Source organism: Pogoniulus pusillus, chromosome 5 (genome assembly GCF_015220805.1).
Source record: "Pogoniulus pusillus isolate bPogPus1 chromosome 5, bPogPus1.pri, whole genome shotgun sequence".
NCBI lineage: Eukaryota > Metazoa > Chordata > Aves > Piciformes > Lybiidae > Pogoniulus > Pogoniulus pusillus.
Genome location: NC_087268.1, coordinates 24,765,482 through 24,789,556, shown reverse-complemented (window position 1 = coordinate 24,789,556; position 24,075 = coordinate 24,765,482). Strand labels below are relative to the sequence as shown.

At 38.0% G+C, this 24,075-nt stretch overlaps 1 protein-coding gene across 2 annotated transcripts in view; it reads right to left on the bottom strand.

Moving 5' to 3' along the window:
• TMEM131 (transmembrane protein 131) overlaps positions 1-24,075 on the bottom strand; it is a 97,110-nt gene that overhangs the window by 16,353 nt on the left and 56,682 nt on the right. For both annotated transcript variants that reach the window (XM_064143533.1, XM_064143534.1), the window contains 18 exons: positions 22,030-22,138; positions 18,621-18,729; positions 17,758-17,911; positions 17,486-17,656; positions 16,598-16,708; positions 16,376-16,510; positions 15,795-15,899; positions 14,370-14,456; positions 10,835-10,987; positions 10,611-10,686; positions 10,388-10,505; positions 7,597-7,735; positions 7,379-7,488; positions 6,935-7,001; positions 5,822-5,973; positions 5,069-5,211; positions 3,784-3,970; positions 2,471-2,656 (listed from right to left, as the gene is read on the bottom strand). In XM_064143533.1, coding sequence (XP_063999603.1) covers positions 2,471-2,656; positions 3,784-3,970; positions 5,069-5,211; positions 5,822-5,973; positions 6,935-7,001; positions 7,379-7,488; positions 7,597-7,735; positions 10,388-10,505; positions 10,611-10,686; positions 10,835-10,987; positions 14,370-14,456; positions 15,795-15,899; positions 16,376-16,510; positions 16,598-16,708; positions 17,486-17,656; positions 17,758-17,911; positions 18,621-18,729; positions 22,030-22,138 — 2,312 coding nt within the window. The remainder of the gene's footprint in view (positions 1-2,470; positions 2,657-3,783; positions 3,971-5,068; positions 5,212-5,821; positions 5,974-6,934; positions 7,002-7,378; positions 7,489-7,596; positions 7,736-10,387; positions 10,506-10,610; positions 10,687-10,834; positions 10,988-14,369; positions 14,457-15,794; positions 15,900-16,375; positions 16,511-16,597; positions 16,709-17,485; positions 17,657-17,757; positions 17,912-18,620; positions 18,730-22,029; positions 22,139-24,075) is intronic.

Sequence of the window (24,075 nt, the reverse complement as noted above, 5' to 3'; positions counted from 1 at the left end):
TTCTCCACTTACATAATGCACTGCAGTGAACTATTTTTTTTAATGAAGCAATAAAACCACTCCAGAGACCTTCATCACACTGCTATCAATTTCATCTTCTAACAGGTGGGAGTTTCAGGGGGAAGAGACAATGACTAAAGCTTGCCTTACCTATTTTCCTAGAAAGTTTATGAGAGAAGAACTTTAAATTAGCAGCTCCAGTTTCTGTTCTCCCCCTTGTTCTGACTGCCATTTTTTCTAATCCAAATGTCTGAAAAGCAGCATCAATTCACTCCAAAGAATGAGATAGCTCTGGCATAACTTTAGCTAAAAGCACCTAGTCTAGTCTAGAAATCAACTTTTAACTACCAGCAAAAACACAGGTAACTCTGGAGACCAAGTCACCTGATGACACCTGGTTATCAGTGCTTTTTTACCCTGCTCCAGGGATTAAGAAGAATTCCAGATGAATAACCAGATGGCAGAAGGTAGGAAAGGTAATATTCATCCAAGATGTTAACAAGCAACAGAGAAGTTAAACAGGGGAATTTTTCAGACAAGCTGACACAAGCTGCTATTCATAGAGTACCGCTTGCAATGGGTGCCAATGCATCAAAGACAGAATTATCTTTGGGATGCAATGAACGAAGTACGATCTCTTTCACTTGTTAATTGCAATCCATGGCACTGGAAGTTTCACAGGAATCACTAACAAGAGTATCACCACGTCTTTTACCCCGTGGTGCTGCAAAAGCTTTGGATGGAGCACACAGGATGTTGGTGGGCTTGGTGGCACTCTTCCCCCTCAACCCTTCAACACTGCCCTCACTCTATCAATGCTGAGTTGGTACAGGGGAGGCTGCAGCAGAACACCTTTAGCGCTTCTCCTCTGACACTCCCTAGGTTAAGAATTCTGCTTCCTCCACAGAAGCCAACTTTGGTGTTTTGATAAATGAGAAACAGAACAAATCTCATTTTGTGGTTATCTTAGTTGCACTTTCTGGGTTTGGTGTTGTGGGAGCAGTGCTGGTTGAGGGGTTTGTGTCTTTTTTTTTTTTTTTAATATAACCAGCCTGAAGCATTCATGTCATTCAACTCACAGAATTCATTAGTGTGAGCAACACCATACAGTAGCCAGTAACACAGTTTAGACACCCAAGAATGACCTTGGTACACCCTCAGCTTTCCCCTTGCAGTTTTATCCTAGAGCACACATATGCCTCGTTGGCAAGTTCTTCATAGAAAGGGCTGGCTCCTTTGTTGGGTTTGCACATATCCTATCACTTCGGACTGCAAAACTTGGAGGCACAATTATGGTAACAATCCAAAACAACATTTACTTAGGGAAAGCCAAAATAAACTTTGTCTTATCAAATTATAAACATGAATGAGACAAAATCCTAGAGTTGTTAATTCCTAGAGATTAAGGACAGCTTCACAATAGTAAGGAGGCATTGTTTCAGTGGCAACTAGCAAACCCCAATGTGATGGCATCCTAAACATTAAGAGGCTGTATCTTAACATTAAAAAAGGCAGGAATATTACATACCCTCTGTATCTTTACATAAAAAAGCAGAAATATTACATATCCTCTATAATTCTTTGGATCTGCAGCACCTGGAAAGATCACTTCTTCAGCACAGGCATCTAAAGCAACCAGCCATCTAACACCAAGATAGAAGCTTAAAAGGAAAACAGCTTTTGTTGTTACTGATAAGCAACAACTTAGACTAAATTTCTGTGCTATGGTTTTCTCTGGATAAAGGCAGTGGAGGAGCGTCTCACATCCAAGAGAGGAAAAGGGACAACATTTATAACCTCGGAATTCAAATAAATAAAGGCTAGACTAAGAAAATAAAGTGGAACTTTCAACTCATCTTTCAACCAGTCATAGCAACACGCATCTGTTTACTGAGAAAAAACCTGCATTGATAAGCTCCTATGTAACCTCAGAGTGTGCAGCACTGCAAACAATGCCCTTCAGGTTCTCAGAAATCCCATTATTAGTATCACCAGTTGTCTGTCACGTACAAGTGGCAACAAAGTTAAATTAGTCCAAGGCATCTGCTAAGCTCATTACAGTCATTAACTCCTATCTCTAACACAATACTTCAGAAGGATGATTAAATTTCTACAGGAATTCACTGTTAGCAGTGCTTTAATGCCTAATTTGATACAAGTTTGGCTTAATTATTTATCAAAACACTACACATCACCAGGGTTAACCCTAATGTATCTTACTTAAGCAGGCCCAAGCAACAAGTTTACTATTTTGTCTTTGGTTTGAGCAGATAGTGAGCACTATTCAACCTCAACCTGTTCCATTTCAATTCATAGTAGAATTTTTTTAACTTGTTCTCCTTTATCACCTCATTATTTTACTTTACACCAATTACAGCACATACCGAATACATCTGTTCTGCTCTGTAATGTGTATTCAAGCCATGGTAGTTAGTGCACATATATCAATAAGAGCAAACATGCACGTTACCTCATTATTCCTGAGATGACTATGTACAGTGCCAGTTCCCAGTTGGGTCTGGGTAGTGCTTCTGCACACGTTGCTAACATGTGATATGGAAGGGATGCATTCAAGATAAATATGAATTCAGAGCCTCCTGCAGTGATGAATTTTAATTCACGTATGACTCTGGAAGCAGTGAAATCAGGTGTAAACCTGAAAACAAAGTAAAGCACGTTAGGACTTTTCATATGAACAGCATGAAAGACTGAGGTGATTTGTATTATTCAGACATTACCAAAAAATATCTGCCAAAGTCCACCTACTACTGCCATGACTGGCAGGCCAAGCTACTATTTATAATAAATAGTTCTAGTAGCACATCTAATGATCATTGACAATGAGCCTAAAAATACTTGAAAACGCTTTTCAGATATCTCAATGTGTGTTTCACCAACTTCATAAACACCTATGATTAACACATCTGATACCAGATTACTGCTGATACTCCATACGAAGATACATTATGACAACTCAAATGAAGTTTTGATCCACTCCGTTAGGATAAAAGTTATGAATGCAGCAAAAAAAATTATCAGCTGCTGTAAGCAAGCAAAGCAGCCAACCACTATGTGAGCTGTACCATTTTTAAACGCTTCACCTTTAAGTCACAGCTGCATGCCTTTCCAAAAACATCACCACCATATTCCTGGCTCATCACAAAGACTGTTGTAGAAATACTAATGAAGTTTCACTGCCTGCAGTATTCTGTACAACCTCTTATAGAAGAGAAGCATCTTCTGAATCTCTTGAGGTAACATATTCTGAATAGTTAACTTTAGGGTTAGAAGATCAGGGTTTGGTGCAGAGATCTTTTACAGTAAAAATTGACAAAATCAGTCAAACAACATTCAGGCAACAAGAAAAACACACAAGACTAAAATGCTGTGCATGATGATAATAATATTTAGTCTAGAGGCTCTTTTATAGACACTGCAATGCTTTAAAATCCAGACTTCATGTGCATTCACAACACAAATGAAGGAAGTGTATAAAAACCCCATATAGTAACACTATTCCAACTCAGTTAGTTATACTTACTGGATAGTAACAATACTACAGTCAGACAGGAAAACTTGAAGTTATTTAAAAACAGCATATTCAAGAAGAGTTTTTTTTTTTTAAATGTCTTTTGCAGTTGTATTCAAAAACCCCTAAACACTCAAATCTTAAGTAACAAACCTCAGAAATTAACCAACTTGGTTTTTCCTCCCCCTCTGAACCAGAGTTAGATATAGATTCCTAATGTAAGACTCCGTTTAGATGTAAGAAAACACACTTACAATATGACAATGTCTTTAGAGGCATTGGCACTTAGTGCAAACTCATGACAGTTAACTACTTTAAATCCATATCCTTCACATGTATAGCCACTGATTTCCATAGTTTTCACATTAATCTGCAGCTGCCCTGTATTTTCCACTTTAAATGTTCTTCTCAGTGTGAAATTTGGTTCTTTGTATTTCATTTCTAGAAACAAACAGCAGAAAGAGATTAGTGTTATTCTAAACAAACATCCCTCGCTATATTCATATTCTACAGTAGAAGAGAGTTCCTTTAGTAAGTTAGGAGGAAAACAGACTAGTGAAGCCCATGAAAATTTTTATGCAATCTGCAGAAATGGATTTCTGAAGCCAGACTCTCACCACTGGCAAGGTAGGGCACACGTACAGTTTCACAGTACTCTAGGTCTTCAGGGAAAAATCACAAACCCTTGAATCTCTGATAGCACTGATGCCTCACTAGAAATCATCACAGCTGTAAGCACTGCTTAGTGTTGTGGTATTCCATGGAAAGCACAAAGAGAGTTAAAGCTTATTTTTGTGTGTTTTAAAAATAAAATCTTTGGCTGACTCACAGGTATCTTAATTTGAAAAAAAAATTCCTAAACCACAACATGTAAGGGGCAATGAGTAAACTTTACTTGAAGTTTTCTTAATCATCCCCTCAAAACAAGCAGAATCATCTCAGGTAATAATTAACTACAAATACATCGGGAGATCTGAAAGGCAACAAAGTAGATTTTAATACCAGATACAACCAAACCTCTTTTACTGGTTCCTTTGGTAATACAGGTAACTCTCTGCTCTCCTCTTGGGATCAAGCCTAGGGCCACAGAGCAGAAAACCTCTGATCCCAGAGCAGAACCTGGCTGGAATTTAACTTTCATCATGGAACATACCCTACCTTTTTCTCTGCTCGCTATGTGCACACACATTCTGAATGTGTGAGGGGAAAAAATACACAGAGGTTCATCTGTAATCAAGTTTGACTTGAATTTAGGAACTGGAGCTTATTCTAGTAAACTTCCTTTCTTCTCTCCCCGAGGTTGGATGAAAGGTTTTTGTTGCTTCCCTCCTAATTTTCAGATTAAAGTGAAAGAGGTGAACTATTTCACTCTTTGATAAATGTCATGCTTTAAATGAAGAAGCCATTTCATTGTGTTTAAAGGATTTAAGCTTCTGGGACACTAAGAATGGGGAAGAGAAATATTTGCACTTATTTCAAGTTGCAGACATAAAATGGAATTCCTTTTCTGTTCAGCACACTACCTCACAAAGTACTCACTTTCTGAACAGTCTTTTAATAATGCTTCTGTGATTTTAAAGCGCAAAGAGCTTCCTGGACCAGGAGGTTTGCCTGCAACCTTCAAGCTCTCAGTTGTTCCTTGTCCTTGCACCATTATGGCATCTATTACAGTCAAATTATTTCTGTGTATAAGGGAAAAGGAGAAACATTAATAAAAGGATTACGCAGTCCATTGCTCCTGCAAACTATGAAAATACATCCCAAATCTGGAGTATAGAGATCAGCAGTTATACAGTTAATTCCCCACAATATGGAAATACATAGTGGGAGTCTCAGTGAGACTGAGAAATCACAATGTTGCATACAAATAAAGCCCTCAACGCAGTACTCGTTACAGTTCGTATTTCATCGTTATGTTAATGTATCACATCTGATACAGCAGTGTAATAGTTACTCAATTCAATCTCTGCACAAGAAAGTTTGAACTTGCATTGCAGCCTGATCTTGCAAATGGCATCTATAATAAGAGGCCCTACTTTTTAGACAGTATAGCATGCATTTAAGAGTGTGTCTCTAACAGAGGACTACATTAGAATATAGGTATTGGATACATTTTAACTAGTATTAAACATATCACAAATACATTTGAATTAAATCTTTCTCCAGACACGATTCTACAACCATTTTTGTAAAAACAAAAGGTTCTCACTGGTAGCTGAACGTAAGGGTGACCCTGCATATAAATATAGACATGAGAAGAGCTCACACTCATTTCATAATTCTCTATCATACCTGATAACAATTAATGATGAAACAGTTTTGTTAAAAACAGGAGTGAACTTCACTTTGACAGACTTTCTCTCACCAGGTTTTAGTATTAGACTTAAAACTGAATAACGAGCCAGACCCTTTGTAAGTCCTACAGTGCCTTGTAGTGGCTGGACCTTGAGAGTGGGGAAATGAAAATAACACTTTAGGAAAAAAAAGAATCTTTTACATCTATTTAATAGACATTATAATATTTTAGCTAGAAAATGATCTTGTAATAAATAAGTGCACTACTCAATGACATATGCTGTTCTTTTTAACCAGAACATGATACCAGAAGAATCACCCTACTTATTAGTCGACAGTCTCAATAAACAGAACACAGCAAGGCTAAATTGAGCTAACCTATAAAACAGGGATTCATAAAACAGCAGAAAAAAGGGTTCAGAAGTTTTTTTAAATATACGTATTTATCACCAAATTAGCATTAAGCCATTATGCAACATCTTCTACCCTCAAAGAGTTCCATTGTTAAAACATTTTTAGAATACTGGTTTTTCCAAAGGAAAGGAAAAAAGGGTAAAACCCAAATGTAATGGAACTACTGGGGGGAAAAAAAGAGTATTTTTAAAATTTGCCTTTAGATGCTGTGCAAGCATCAGACTGCTAATCTGGAACTAACTACAATCAGAAAGGAAAAGGCACATACATTGGATGAGAAAAGACTGCGTTCAAGACATGGCATGACCTATTTGAAAAGCACACATTTAAGATGCCCACAAAGTTCAGAGTTTAAAAGAAAGAACAAAGCTATGGAAAAACTCAGTACTTGGATAATATTAGAACTTCTGACCACTACATTGAAGAGAATAATTCTATATCAATTACAGAATGAATAAATGCTCTTGTCCTGTAACTGCCACAATGTTACTGTATCATAAGCATACAGGAACAGCTACATTAAAGGTCACATTTGAAGAAATACTACTTTCCCTAATTCCCTGAAAATATCCAAAAGAAGCATCACATTTTTCACACATACTAGTACATAAACATTAAGACATGTACAACTGAACTCTTATTAAAACATTAAAATATCTAAATTTAAAAGTCTGAAGAAGGTATTGAAATACTTACACAATTTCTGAAGACCTGGAATTCTAGAGTTCTCAGACTGAAACTGGCTGGCTTACTCAAGTTAAACCTGAAACAAGTATACAGTTTTACTTTCCTCAGATTGGGGAAGATAATGGCATAACTGCACTTCATGACTTCAGCCAAAATCAAGAACTTAGGGTAGGACTCAAACAATAAGCAACTGAAAGTATATTCATTTTTTCTTATCCCCTTATACTTCAACTTTAAGGAAGAAACGTTAGCATCGTTTTAGCTTAGCAAAAAAACACAGATGTGCATTCCATGGCAATCAGCCTAGATTTCTGTTCTGGCTTAATGAGTCAAACTCTACAAGTAGCCAAAACCATCAACCAACAGAGCTGCCATACTCTGCAGGAGCATTTCTTGTGAAACACATTTTGCTGCAGAGTGAGAACAGCCTCATTCCTCTCAACCAGCACTTACCGTTCTAACATGTTCTCTGCAAAGGTGGACGGGTTAGAATACAGCGCTACAGGAAGGAACTGAACATACACAGGGACATCAGCTGGGTTTTCCAGAAAAATTTCTTCTTCCTATTCAGACAGACAATTTTTGTAGAGTTTACATTGGGGTTAATGTAATTAGAAACAGCTATTAAAACACAGTCCCTACCAAATGATAGTATCACTAAAATGACTTACTGATGAACTGTTGGTGTTGGTAAGGGGGAAGCTGAGATGGCGTGGTGAGCTAAGTATGGAAGGCCAGGACATTTCTGCTGTAATTTTCAACTGGACATCCTTCTGGAGATCTGTGTCTACTTCAAATACAGCATTCAATCTGGAGAAATAGTTATAAAACTTACTTTACAGGAGTAAAATCAGAAAAGCCTGGAAAAGTAGTGCTTAAACACACCCTGAAAATGTAAGTTTGAGAAACAGAATGGTATATCTATATGCAATTAAAAACACAATGAGACCTCTCCATATGTACTGCTATTGAACAGTGCAACAGAAACCTCCAAAACACGCTGTATGAGACAACTCCAAGATTCTAAAGATGTTCTCTAAGTATTGTTGCTATTACCCATCCAATCCAAGTTCTGTTATGGCCTACTAATAGACAAAGGTAAGCAGACTTATGCAACGTATCACAAATCTTTGAGTATTTGCTTTTCTCTTAAATCACTGCTCTCTGGACATCCAGACACAAAGTTTATCTTCCACTGGGATACGTCCAACCCTTGCCATGGCAAAAGCAAACTCTGAGAATGTAACTAAGATTCAGATCACTAAGGAAAATAAAACAAAATATACTGATGTTTTGTGAAGGTATAGATAGCAGAAAGGAATCATTTGTCTTCCTACAAACTGTTTCCAATTCAACAGCCAGGCATCCACTCTCCCAAAACCATTGTGTCTGTGCACCCACAGTGTACAGCCAATCTGTACATGCACTCTCGCTGCAATGGACACACGGTGCGTGTGCCTATCTTCCTGCCAAACAAACCTAAAGCAAGTTTCAAGTAGTCACACTTGGGGCAAGCTACTATTTCCATTACTGAATGAAGTCCTTTGTTATTAACCAGTCTCTGCAACAGACCTGACTCATGCTCTCCTACAAGCTCTCCAACACTCCGCTGAAACAAGGCTACTAGCAAAATAGGTGAAATGCTAGACTTCAGACTTAGAGAAATATTTTGGAGAAACTCCAAATATCCTCTTTCAGTATTCAGAAGAAGCAGTTTCTCCTTTGCTGAATGCTGCCTTGGATAGATGATTAATTTTAACTCTGTTTAAAAGCATTACAGAGTCTAGATTATATATTAAAAAATACCAAAGCACTGCAGCTACAGCTGCTACTTTGCAGATAGAGATTTCAACAGAATTTTGCTTTACTGTCCCCTCAGTATAGGTGACAGTCAACAGAAGTTATCAGTGTGGATAGAGGGTTCTGTTTAGATTAAATATATTGAGGAGTTATGATCAGCATTATAAAAGAAGTGATAAGATATGCTTTTATTACCTCATTTAACCACAGGCAGTTTGGTTTCTCTGCAAATAAGCATACTTTTTTTGAAATAGTAGCCTTGATGCTATGACCCTGGGGGTCTTCAAGAAAAGACTGGATGAGGCACTTAGTGCCATGGTCTAGTTGACTGGCTAGGGCTGGGTGATAGGTTGGACTCGATGATCTTGGAGGTCTCTTCCAACCTGGTTGATTCTATGATTCTATGACCACACAAGACATAGGCACTTGCTGTTAATCACAGAGCAGTTTGGTCTTCCAGTTCCAGCTCCCCTTGCCATAGGCAGGGAACACCTGCTACTAGATCAGGCTGCTCAAAGCCCCATCCAACCTGGCCTCGAGTACTTCCATGGAAAAGGCATCCATAACTTCCCTGGGCAACCCGTTCTAGTGCAACACCTTCACCATGAAAAACTTCTTCCTTATATACAATACAAATCTATCCTCTTCCAGTTTGAAACCATTATCCTTCATTCTATGACTACACTCCCTGATAACAAGTCCCTCCCCATCTGTCCTGTAAGCCCACTTTTAGTACTGCAAGGCTGCAGAGTAACATCTCCCCAGAACCTTCTCTTCTCCAGCTGAACTGCCCTAACTCATTTCAGCCTGTCCTCATAGAGAAGGTACTCCAGCCCTCTGATCATTTTCATGGCCCTCCTCTGGACACGCTCCAACAGGTCCATGTCTTTCTTACACTGGGGGCCCCAGAGTTTGATGCAATATTACAGGTAGGGTCTCAGAAGAGCAAAATAGAGGGGAAGAACCACCTCCCCTAACCTGCTGTCTACAATTCTTTCGATGCAGCCCAGGACATGACTGGCTTTACGGGCTCTGAGTGCACACTGCCAGCTCATACTCCTCCTTTCAACCACCAACACCCACAAGTCCTTCTCTGCAAATTCATGTCCCTTGGGAATTAAATTACTCTATGTATGAGAAGGCAGATGTTTAAAAAGCAGGCAGCAAGTAAGTTTGACTTTTCCCAAATATTAAATAACAAACATGAATCACCTCCTATTTAGCACAGCTCTGAGCAAAATACTAGACAATTTGATAATTCACCAAAATTAAATCATCTCCAAACAGCAGCAACAGAACACCTTACAAAATCTTAGAGAAATGTTGAGGTTACAACTTTAAAACAAATTAAGCAGGGATACTGCACAAACAGTACAACTTCTTTTCAGAAATTTCTACTGAGTCTGCCTCACAGTTGAAATCTTTTCAAGGACGGCAGCACACTCCAGTGAATAGTAACTTTCAGCATTGTGCCTGACTTGACAAAATGACTGGATTTTAACTATTAATACGGGTTTTTTTTGCAGAGAAGGGCAAGTAAATTGTTCTTGTCTCCCTCTCAAAGAGCACTGCAATACTAAGAAATCTCCTATAAGAGCACACATAACACAGAATTATATAGTGATTTATGGCCTGAGAAAGTAACAGGGATAAAATACTTACCTGTGGCTTGAGTTCTCTTTTATTTCTGTCCATTCTTTGAATAAGTTCTCATGTAAATCCCAGTCAGAATCCCATGCATCTTCTTGCATTGCTATGCTGTGCTGAGCTTTAGATTCCACTTTAAGAAAATAATGTGATATTTAAAGCCTTCATGTAAAATCATTGCTTAAAGATAACTTTTTTTTGGGTAAGATTTTTCATTACGAAGTCAAATGCCACTTACATTTAGAAAGAAAAGGCAATCCCACATAACAATGATCTCCACATTGTAGACCAGGATCAAAATAAATATTTGCAATCTGGAAAACAGATAAGATCAATTAATAAGCAGTATGGTGACAGCAGCATCTAATGACCAAAGCAAATGAAAAAAATAATGTGATAACCACAGCAACTTAGCATATAAGAGACAACTTGTACACGTGCAGAAATAAGGATTAGACAAACCTTTGATTTTTTTCCTGGCTCTAAATCTTCTTTATTACTTCTTAGCCTCTTATAATAAAACCTTACATCTTCTGACAGGGAGCGTATGTGTTGTATTTTCACTTTCTGAGAGAAGGAGTTCATAATGTTCAGGCTCTGGTGAACTACTTTCCCCTAAAGAAAAGAAAGGAAGTGAAAAATCTGCAAGATATGTGTTTTCCCTAGCCTATGTATTTATTTATGCAGGCTGGCAAAGACAACAGCAAAGCTGAAATGCTAAATTGAGATTTCTAACTATGCTATATGTACAAAAATATTTCCAATACTTCAAGGTTAAAGAAAACACTTCTGTGAAGTTGTATTCTTTCCTCTGTTTCTAAACACAGTTCATTCACCCTTTATTCAAAATTATGCACAGCTGAAAATTCTTGAAGAGCTAGAAGAACAGTTCTGCTTAAGCAAATCATGTTCAAATACCATAGGAAATGCAAGAGAAAACTTCACTTTTCTGAGCATCCTATTACAAAAGGAAGCAAGCTTCTGAAGAGATCTAGAAATTAAACATCTAGGTCTGGAAATTAAAAATAACTTGGGAAAAGGAACAGTGGAGTGAAGCTTCCGATTACAAAGAACAATTAAAAAGAGGTACAATCCATCCTTCCCACTTCTAATGAAATCAAGACAGCAACCACTACAATCACAACACCTAAAAAGAAAACAGTGTATGTTTTTCCCTTACACCTTTCTACTCTGCCTCCTCTTCTGAGACAAACGTTATTTTAATTTGTAAGCATAGAGCATGTAGTTTGTCACAATTACAAACATTACCACGCTCAGTCTCTTGGTGGTTCTATGTCCATATTTTTCACCATACCTCAAAGCCCAACCCTGACAAATACAGAGAAAAAAAAAAAAACACCAAACAAAAATGCACAGTTCAGGATGTGTGACATTTTATTTTATATAAACCTTAAATCATGATATGAACAAATGTAAATACCAAAGACTATCTTCTAAAGAACGTGACATGGGTTTTTCACCTTTTCCTTAAGTTAATGCCTTTGGCTTTTTGAAACCATCTCTAAGGTAAAGACTGAAGAGATGGGAGATGCATTTTTGCAGATGTGAATTTGACTGTGGCCTCAGGTAACAGACATATATGAAAACAGTCTCCATAGGAGTAACTGCAGAAGGAAAGAAACTACAAGAATAAATCTCTAAGCAGTATAGTCTTATTAAATTGAATGGGAGGCATGTCAGAACTTCAACTATGGAATCTTAAGAGTCATAAACTGCCATCAGATGGGCAAGACAGAAATTAGATAAAACATGTAGAACAAATTAACAGTATTTTACTAAAACTTCTACAGAGAGTTTAGACATGAAATAACCTAAGGAAAGAAGACAGAACAAGAAAAAAGAAAAATGCTATTTAAACACACAGATCTTCAAAGATGAGCTTTGATCTGGGAATGGCTGACAGGTGGCACTGTGAGCTGAAAACATCATTATGAAGCAACAAACTTTAGACTACCAGCAATCAGACATAGATACGAACACACTGAAATTAAAAAACAGAAAAAGAAGGCACTGGGAACCAGGCAGCTGCAGGAGAACTACTTCCAAGGTATGAACCGAAAAGAAAGTGTTACTAGAATTGTAGCACCTAGTTATTCCTGAATGGTACAGCTGACAAATTTCCCTAGCAAACACCAAAACGAGAAGTGATGCTATTTTAGACTTATTTTCTTAAGTAATGGAGACATTACAGAACAACTAGATGCAGGGTATCATGAATTCAGTGATCATAAGTTTAATTAGAATAAAAAAAAGAAAAGTACATCTGCTGGCAATGCTCTCAGATATCAAGAGGGGTAAGTGATCAACAGCACCAGTAAGTGAAGCTGAGTGTTCTGTAAACGTTGTGACTTAGAACAGAAAGTAGTCTAGAATCTTGTTGAATACTCCCAAACAAGATGCAGGAGAGTGCAGAGGTCCCCTGAATGAGTAATTATGTGAAAACATTTATAGGAAAGAGCATGAAGCCAATAAAAACCACAGCTGTTCAGGGATGAGAAAAAACGACAGCAAGGAAGCTATGCCTTAGAGGCTGTGAAACAAGTGCTACCAGTGCAAACCATACCCAGCAAAATCCAAACAAAATCAAGCTGACCAAGACCTTGCCTTGCATTCTAAGGTAAACCAAGGAGATTTTTAGCCATTTCGGTTAGATCAAAGGGAGACTTTTAAAAAATAATTATTTTCAAAATGGAACAAAATATTTTAATGTGGTGCTCAAGAGGGGCAATGATCTTGATATCATTAGGATATACAGAGAATACGGAAATTGTTTTCTCTTCAGTGAAAGAAAGGGAAATGGGTTTTTATTTCAAGTTTATCAAAGGCTTATGAGAGCCATTTAAAGATGAAATTGCAGATATGGTAATCAGTGAAATAAAATACCAATATAATAGTGAGGCCATATAGTCAAATGGGAAATATAAATCCTAAAGATCAATAGTAAGTGATGTTTTCAACTGCTGGCATGACCATTTGACCTCAAGAGTAGAAAATTACTTCAGAACAACTTGTGAAGAAGATCAGGAGGGAGATGAATGGCTAACGGGGCAAATACAGCAATTACCTGAATTTCTAGGATTTACTGAAGTCCTACTGACTGACTCATCTTCCTCTGATGAGACTTCTGCATTATTACTTCAAATAAAATATCACTTATCTACTAGACATGAGGTAAAGTATTTGATAAAATGCCAGTAAAGAAATTACTATTTAAGAGTACACAAATTGTAAGATAAGCAAGAGATTGTAAGGAGCTACTAGAGAAGGAGTTGAGAGCAGACAGTGCTCTGAGAGATTCAGAGCATGCAAGAAAGATAGAAAACAGAAAAATCCATTCCCACCAACAGACATAGTTAGTTTAATCCCTTCAGAAACTGCCAGCTGTCTCCTTTTGATGCTTTCCCATGCAAGTTTGCAACCTCTCTCCCTACAAGTTTCCATCATATTACATTCCCCACTCATAAGAAAGTAATAAAAATTACACTTCATGAAATGCCAATTGCAAAGTCAATATGCCTTGACTGCACATGACTCTATGGTTATACTGAATGCCAAGCGATAAGAAAGTATTATCTGGTTAATAGCTTGCTGCTTGAGTCTGTAGCCCCGAGCAAAGAAGCTGCTTCCAGTACTCGCTGAATAAACACTACTGCAGGAGCAGGGATGAAAACAGCTATTACATATTTCTACAGAAAGTTGCAGACCCACACTTCTTTCTTCTTTTCCTGCTCCCATATTCCCCTATGTACCCTTGAGAAGATGTTTTCAGTGTGGAACAATACAATAATGCTTCCACCAAGACCAAACATAACAAAACATCAGTTCATTAGCTGACTTGCTGTCCTTGGTATTACAACTGAATCATAGCAGTTCAGTAGCACAATTTCTCTAGCAATTGGACATAGAACAGTTCATGACAGTGGTTTTCCTTGAAAAGGGCAAGAAAACATTTAATGCCAATATCAAACTCACTTACCGGAAAAGAAGGTGGAAGAAAAACGTGTTTTGGTGAGCAGGTCAGTGAGCCTACAGCAATCACTGCCTTCACTGGTATAGTTAAAATCTGGAGGAAAAAAAGAGAACAAGAAAGTTTAGAAAAAAACCAACTTACATTCTTATACTTTCAGCCTTTCAATGTATCTTCCACTTTCAAATTTCATAGACTAGCAAATCCCTGAAATTCTGCAATTAATATAGTCTAAGTTTTAAATACACATAAACCTAGAGATATGAAGTAAGATTTCTTATTTAGAGCAGACACTCTGTATTGTCAGGAAGTACACCTTTACACAGTCATACTTATCAACACTTCACATGGAACAGGCATAGTTAAAATACGAGCTCTCCAAAAGGGCACTACGGAAGTCTCACTTGAATGGGGCTTACTCTGTTGGGAAACAGGAGTGTAACACCTTTAAAGTAAATAGGGAAGAAAATACATTGAACTCCTCAAAAATGATTGGAAATCATGGCAAGACCTCAAGATCTACATCAGCTTATAAAAAAGAATGTGAAAGGGATGACAATGAAAGCCTTTCTGTGTATTATTAAAGCTATGAAACAAGCAGGAAAATGGATCAAATTCTGTAACTGAAGGGCCACATGCATGTATGTACATACTGAAAAAACATAAAATCACAGGTAACTGGCAGAAATTAGGCATTTCCTGTCTTCTGTAGCTTCTCAGAACCACACAATAAGATACATAATTTCCTGACCTCATAAGCACAGTGTGTCACCCTTTTTTCCCCCCTACCTATACCACCCAAAGATTAAATAGAGATTTCCATACTCTATTAGGACCTCTCTCTTCTGAAAACTATCTATCACCGGGAAAGACATATGAACTTGAGAATTAACTGGCTGATTCTCTCTCCCTTAATAATCTTACTGTGAGAAATCATTTTTTAATTGTAAAGCTTCAATTTCTTCAAAATAATTTTCACACTGGCTTTTGACAAAAAATCCCTCCAAAACTGTAGCTCAATTTTAGCAACTGATAACATACCAACAACAGATATTGTCAAGACAGAATCATAGAATCAACCAGGTTGGAAGAGACAAGATGCGTTATGCCAAAAGATTCTTGCATTAATACTTAGAGGATGTGTCAAGAACCACCAGTATCTCAAAGCATTAGGTCAGATTTAAATAGATATTTCAAAAGCCAGATGAAAATCATAATGAAAATCATTCTTCATTCCTTCAGAGAAGACAGATGATAAGTAGCATTACTGTCACGTGATAAAGGGTTAAGTTGCAGGGGTAACTTCACCACCAGGGGTTCTTTCCAACTTCTCCTTCATACTGTAGTCTGCTTGGTAATAGATCTTCTAAAACTTCATGCTTAAAAACTGAACAAATCATCTGGGCAACATCCATGAACATACAATAAATATACCTCATAATCTGTTGTGATTTGTACAGCTCCATCATGAATTCCTTCAAGTTCCTTTGCTATTAGTTTTACTCTAAACACAGCATAATAGCCTGATGCCAGTATCACCTGTAAATGACAGAAAAAGTCATCCACTATATTGCCTTAAACTGAATGAAATTCAACTTACTATACCAAGCATCCTCTCATTGCTTTAAATCAAATTAAAATCCATCTGAATCAACTGTCAGTGGCTAAAAAAACCTGCAAACTTTTGTGTTAATGACATAAAAATTATCTATCCCTCGAGGTGATAAATTCCACTCTTCCCAGATAAATGATGAGCATCATCAAATGGTATGGGGATCACTGTTTCTGAAATTTCCTTTTTCAAAAGCTAACTGATCTGAACATAGTTTTGATTCTTAAAATAAGTTTTAGAAATCCTATATGCTTTATCATTCTCAAATTCAGACACAAATGATGAATTCTTATCCTCCCTCCCCCTGCTAAAATGAAACCGCAAAAAGTTGCACAGATTTGTCTCTTTTTGCCCTGCCTCCCCTAAACCTAGCTTTAAGCAATGGATTCAAAGGATTACTTACTGAAGACAGATCAGATGCACTAGCATTTTGTAGTTCATGCTGGTTTGCAATTATCGCTGTTCTGTTTCCCTTTTCAGTTGTTAGAAGTTCTATGGCCAAACCATCCCCTAAAATATGCCAACTTTTTATAGCCAGCTTAAAAAGAACAAAAAGTATAATTTTCATCAACAACTCTGATGAGAATTTTTTCACAAGGCAAACTAAAAATAAATCCATCCTTACCTCTATGGGATTGCTGTTGATAACTGCAAATAAAACGCTGGTAGCTTCTGTTGCACTCAATATGCCAAAATCTATAAATTGTTCCTCGGTTTTTGGAGGCAGTACAAAGTACTAGAAAGATTGATATAGGTATTTTAGCAGAAACTGAATATGAAACATGCTGAAACTCTAAGCTCATTAGAAAATGCATTAATAAGTCTAGTATCACAGTATCACCAAGGTTGGAAGGGACCTCATAAATCATCAAGTCCAACCCTTTACCACACAGCTCAAGGCTAGACCATGGCACCAAGTGCTACATCCAGTCCTGCCTTGAACAACCCCAGGGACGGCGACTCCACCACCTCCCTGGGCAGCCCATTCCAGTGTCCAATGACTCTCTCAGTGAAGAACTTTCTCTTCACCTAAATTTCCCCTGGCGTAGCTTGAGGCTGTGTCCTCTCGTTCTGGTGCTGGCCACCTGAGAGAAGAGAGCAACCTCCTCCTGGCCACAACCACCCCTCAGGTAGTTGTAGACAGCAATGAGGTCACCCCTGAGCCTCCTCTTCTCCAGGCTAAACAATCCCAGCTCCCTCAGCCTCTCCTCGTAGGGTTTGTGCTCAAGGCCTCTCACCAGCCTTGTCGCCCTTCTCTGGACACGCTCAAGCATCTCAATGTCCCTCCTAAACTGGGGGGCCCAGAACTGAACAGCAGTATTGGGACAATCTCAAAATTCTATACATTTTACATAGAACTACAAGGGGACAAGAAAAAGATATCTTCAGCAGTAACCAAAGCTGTTTAAGTAAAGAGCTGGTAAAACAAGTTTGAAATTAAAGAATTAAAAAATTAAGTCTGCCTACAATCAGACTAACATGACTTAAAAAAAGGAGAATGCTTAATACTTACATCTAAAAATCCTGTGTATGCTCGGACAGGTAGGTGAAATTTAGAAGCATTGGTGATAAGTAAAATATTATTATCTATATGAACAGATGATGTGGAAGGCATAAAATGAAGTGTAAAAATATATCTGGACTCATTAGGCGGAATTAAGACTGGTTTACTGAAGTTCTGGACCTAGATCAGTGAACAATGAAGATTGATGTTACAATTCAACAAATCCCAGCATATTTAAAAATTTACTATCAGAAGAAAACACTCACTGAAATGGGGCTTACTTTAAACATTGGTTTTGCTTCTTCTGGTAACACCACATCATGAATAAGGACTGCAAAACTGAATGTGTTTGTTAGATAGATCAGTCTTTCCACGAAATCTGCAGCACTGTCACGGATGTGAAAGAGTGTGGCAGCATGATCAAATCCTAAGTATCTATTAAAAGAAAACAGTATGAGAAAAATAAGGACTTTAAGGAAAGTGTTTTTCTTACACAAAAAGGGTAGAATTCATTCAATCCAACATCAAAAAAAGGTATATAACCTACTGCATGCTGAAACTATATTATCAGCACTATAGGGACACTGGTAACTGAATAATTCAAACGAGACAAGAAAAGAATAATGTGAATCAGCATATTAACAGAACCAAAATAAAGTGTTGAAGTATTGAGGTAGTTTGCAAGTCATGCATATTCTTTATTAACCAAACAAGGAGTATGCAGTACTAAAAAGGTTTAACTTGTTTGCCTTTAAAATACTTTTGTCAGTTCAGTTGATAAAGTAACACCTCATTTCAACACTGGTTTTAAAGTCAAATTAGCCATACTTTGTAAATAATAAAAAAAACCAAAATTAAGAAAGCACTGACAGCTCTATCAAAGTTTGCTTAAAAACAAAAATATTTTCTTTACTCTTATTTCATATACTGCCAGAACAGCAAATCCATAACTACAAACATTTCCATTGCAACAAACAGAAAAATTCAAGCAAGTAATTGTAGCTTTAATAAGCTCTAGATATAAAAAATTAGGATTAAAAAAATAGGATATATATTCTCTCCCCCTAAAAAGGCTAAAGTCCCTGCTAATCAGCTAATTTACAGCATTTCATTTTTGAACCATGTTCAACTACTGTAAGCTTACCCATCCAACACTTCTGCTTGATATGGTATTTCAAGTTTGGAGTAGGTCTTCTCTTTTGCCTTAACAGTTATTTTCCCAGAAGACTGCGATGCTTTTTTTGCTTTTGATGCTGCACACACAAAAATATAAAAAGCTTGTTAAAACAGACCAAAAAAAGGATTTATTACATTACAAAAGAATAAAAGCACAGAGATAGCCCAGAAATTAAGTAATACAGAAGAGAAAAATGGATCCTGAGGACATTTCTATAAGCAATTGGCATGGAATAAGTTTAGGAAGTAAAAGAACTGAGTTCTGTATTCCTCCTCCTCCTTAACACCAGTTAGTTTACCTGCCTCAGTCAGTAAGTTTCTCCAAACTAAGGAAGCATGGTTGTTCCTGTCAGATAAATAACAATTAGATGCCAGGAGAGCAGAACTCACAGAATCACAGAATGAGTTGGAAGGAAATGTAAAGATCATCTAGTTCCAACCCCCAACCTGTTTCAGTGTCTCACCACCCTCATGGGGATTCAGATACCAGCTAGGAGAAACCACCAGTCTCTAAAGCCCCTGTATGTATTAGGACAGCTGAAATGGCAAATGTTTAGGGTGAGATGCTTCACTGAAAAGAAATTTATTAAGTTAGTCTCTTAAAAACATTAAGCAGCTTAACTGGGCCTATCTCCTCAGGTACCATTGTTTCCAAGATCTACCGTTTCTGCCAGTAGGTCCTCATTTAACAGTTAACTCCAGCTTCGAAATCCAAATATATTACCAACTCAGAATGACACAGTTCAGTTACTTCAGAATGTATTTATAGGCTAAAACATGCAGATTCACTCTGTGCTGGGTCAGGAGCTGGCTGGATGGCAGAGCCCAGAGAGTGGTGGTGAATGGTGCCACATCCAGTTGGCAGCTGTCACTAGTGGTGTTCCCCAGGGATCAGTGCTGGGCCCAGTTCTGTTCAGTATCTTTATTGATGATCTGGACGAGTGGATTGAGTCCAGCATCAGTAAGTTTGCAGATGACACCAAGCTAGGAGCAGGTGTTGATCTGTTGGAAGGCAGGAGAGCCCTACAGAGGGACCTGGATAGGCTGGATGGGTGGGCAGAGGCCAATGGGATGAGATTTAACAAGGCTAAGTGCAGGGTTCTGCACTTTGGACACAATAACCCCAAGCAGCACTACAGGCTGGGGACAGAGTGGATGGAGAGCAGCCAGGCAGAAAGGGACCTGGGGGAGACTGGTGGATAGTAGGCTGAAGATGAGCCAGCAGTGTGCCCAGGTGGCCAAAAGAGCCAATGGCATCCTGGCCTGCATCAGGAACAGTGTGGCCAGTAGGACAAGGGAGGTTATTCTTCACCTGCACTCAGCACTGGTCAGGCCACACCTTCAGTCCTGTGTCCAGTTCTGGGCCACTCAATTCAAGAGAGATGTTGAGGTGCTGGAAGGTGTCCAGAGAAGGGCAACAAAGCTGCTGAGGGGCCTGGAACACAAACCCTATGAGGAGAGGCTGAGGGAGCTGGGGTTGTTTAGCCTGGAGAAGAGGAGGCTCAGGGGTGACCTCATTGCTGTCTACAACTACCTGAAGGGCGGCTGTAGCCAGGTGGGGGGTGGCCTCTTCTCCCAGGCAACCAGCAACAGAACAAGGGGACACAGTCTCAAGTTGTGCCAGGGGAGGTATAGGCTGGATGTTAGGGGGAAGTTCTTCCCAGAGAGAGTGATTTGCCATTGGAATGGGCTGCCCAGGGAGGTGGTGGAGTCACCGTTCCTGGAGGTGTTCAAGAGAAAACTGGACGTGGCACTTAGTGCCATGGTCTAGTTGATTGGATAAGGCTGGGTGATAGGTTGGACTGGATGATCTTGGAGGTCTCTTCCAACCTGGTTGATTCTATGATTGCATACTTCCCTCACACTACAAACCATAAGCTATTAAATAACTCAAGTGTAAATTCATAATTTTTTTTAAATTAAAAAAAAATCCCCTCCCTCTTATCCACACAGCTTCTAAAATTAGATCTACCTGAAATCAAAATCACTGCATCTATAAAGTTCCATTTTTAAATTTATCAGGCAGAAAGACCTACTGCTTTAGGATACCAGTTGGTGCTGTAACACCTGAGTAGGTCAACAGCATCCTGACAGTTGATTAAAATCTCTATAAAAATAGAGATAACTTTCTCAAAAAAGTCAGCATAGTATTTACAGTCACGCTGTGCAGAAGGAAAATGATGGAACACTTCTTTCATAAAAATAATAAATGTAAGTCAGCAACACCACACACAACATATCATTGTAGGAAAGCTATCAGCAAGAAGTTTTTCCATCTTTGCCTTCCTTTTTCTTGAATACGAATTCAAGAGTGCAAAATAAAAGAAGCCAACTTTCACCATGTTGTTTTCAAGAGCATTACAGAGTCTGATTTCCATGAGCACTCCAACATAACATGTTAATTTTTTTTATTTTTTAAGGAATAATAACTTGGATTATTAAGTTTTGGAAGGATCCAATGGCAATCCAAGGGATATACTCTTTTGTAAAATGTTTCTATGAGGACCACATCTTGGTTTGCTAGGGTTTTCTGATACTAAATGCCTATTTAAACTAATAATATATTTTAAATAATCACTGTATTAATATTCACTGCTTATGTTTAATAGAACAATTAAGAATTTCTTCTTTTCTCAACAGTCTTTACCGGTCTACATTACTTGCTGAGACACTAGCTTCAAAAGTAACAACAGCAGAAATATAAGCCTTTTCCAAGTAGGAAAATTCCATTTACTTCTCAAAATTACTGTGCCAGTTTGAAGCTAGCTAGAATGTTTTGTTGAAAAGAACTAGATTACAGGCTGTGAAAAGGAAACAGTGATGATGTCTACTTCAGTCATAGGCTTGCTGCAATGTATAAGAACAAGAACATAAATACAGATAACAGAGTCGTTCTCTGTCTGGGGCTGCATAAACTTCTCTCTCTAACCTAACCTAACCTACCATGTGTGTGACTAATCCATCTGCCTCTTAACCCCCCTGGCTCACCCTCCAAGATACCTTGAGCATAAGGCAAAGTCTTGGGTAAGGTAGAGGGGTAGGAGGAAGGTGGAAGGGTGGTTGAGAGCCCCTCCTGAGGACTCAGGTTTCTGGGAGGGGTGCTGTGTTTCTGTATTGCCTTTTACCTTGTATATTTCTGTATATAACTGTATCTATTGTAAATATCTGCTTGTATATTTGCTAAGCTGTAAATATAAAGCTTCATTCAATTTCCAGAGCCACTGAGTCTAGTCTGGGTGATTTTCCAAAGTGGGGGGGGGGCAGGTAACACCCAAACCATCACAATTACAAACAACATTTTGTTAAGAGAGTAAAAATTAATGAAGTTTCAGCGTGTTTTCAGAAGCATTTGACAAGAGGAGAAGAGCAGTACTTACCATCAAAGCTAATGCTTGCAACTTTGGTATATTTACTTTCAGAGGCTTTTAACGTAACTGGCTTGAAATGCACTGTTATAGCTTCATTCTGTGGTGTAGGTCTAACACTCTGCAAACAATCAAAATATGAAGGACCTATAAGTTGACTATTGTTAACACAATGGCAGCCTCCAAAGTGATACAACTCCAACTAGTTTTGGCTGAGGTCTTACAGGTCTGTCTTTCCTTTAACAAAGCAGCATTACAAGCAGCTTTGACATTTTTTTCAAGTCCTGTAAACCAGTCAATATGCAGGAAAGCAGGCAACAGAGAACTCTCCTTGAGCATGCTGGATGACAGTATGGCCAGAAATATGCTAATAAAAGAGAAAACAAGTTTTACTTAATTTAAGATTTATGGGTTTAGACTTAATGTGACAGGGTTACAATAGCTAGCGCACTCATTAACAAAGCTGTTAACTGACTTGTGTAATTGCTGGTGATGATACAGTCATCCCCATTGTCTGACCCTATGTTAAGCCTGCAGAGCTGACAACAGGGAAAAAACACCAAAGCAAACTGTACTGAGAACAGTTTTGTAAATCTGAGATGACACTCATTCTATACCAAAATTTTACGAGATGGTGTTTTGTATCTGAGGATTACTGTTCTAAAACTTAATGGGAAAGGTAAATTGGGCATTCCTGGAATAGCACTTGTGTCAGTTATCAACCAAAGCTGATTTGTAGAGATATTCATTTCTATACAGCAGGATTCTGTATTCCATGTCAACATTTGAAAAGCCTGAAAACTGCTAGCAAACAACTTAGACTCCATAGAGAGAAACTCCAGCATGTAAATGCTCTTATTTTTGTGTTGCTTAAAATAGGGATGGCTCCTATGTTTTCTCCTCCACAGCTGCCTCCTGCTGTAGGAACAGTTACGGCAAATTACAAGATGCCATATTAAGGAAACTGAAATGAGTGCTGTTCTACTTTATGCTGGCCTGCAGAGGTTTAGCAGCTGAGTCTTTCTTGGTTACAGAGAAGCAAGGCAGACAGCAAGCAGTACCTACCAATTACAGTTCTTCCAAGCTAAGCTGTCCGTGATTATAAATTAAAGCCATCAAATCATACATATATAACTAAGTTCTGCAGACCACATGATCTTTAGAGGAAACAAGCAGCACTGCTCCTGCAGCTAATGAAGATCTCTGTCAACTCACCTAGAAGTTTCATATTTCGCCAACCATCTGCATGTGATGCAGATATTTACTATTTCTCTTCCTAAGTCCATTCATAGACATTGCAATTTTCTTCTAACCAAACCCATACAAAACTGAGATCCTGCAGTGTCTTTAAAAAACCCAACCTTTTAAAGCAGATGAAATCAAAGATGAATTCTACTTCGCAACTTTTGACTGGCAGAAGGAATAACCATTTCTAGTAGCTCTGTTCATGGAAAAGGATGGGTTTTAATCACTGAAGTTTGAAATTATCTTGATTTCGCTTAGTAAATGAAATCAGAAATATTCAAAAAGATAGCCTGTCATCACTAAAGTGGCAGGTTTCAGAGGTGCACCTCTTAAATCACAAGTGTAAGAAACCTAAATGTATTTGCTCAAAAGTCTACAGTTAATAAATTTAGTTAAGAGAGGATTTTTACATTGGTGTTTTAAAAAATTTTCTTGACTACATAATTTCTGATGTTGCTTCATTACATGGTATAAAAGGAAATACAAAACTGAGACAACTGTAAGAAAAACAAACGTCCTTAAGAATCCTTTCAACTTAATCTTCCTCAGATTTTAACTTACTTTAAATAAAGCCCAAGCAAAAACTTGTCCTGAGATGAGCTTTAAGAATCATCAAATATGGACATGTCATGGGAACATATGCAGAAATAGTTCCATCAAGAATCTACCACTAATATTCTCAGAAAACCTCCTCGCAGCAACTTTGGCGGAGAAGAAAAATTTAAAATTACATGCTTCATTAACACATGACTCTCCCATAAAGAGTCAAGATTCCTGACCCTGCTGTATTCAACACTTAGCTTAAGAGCAGAT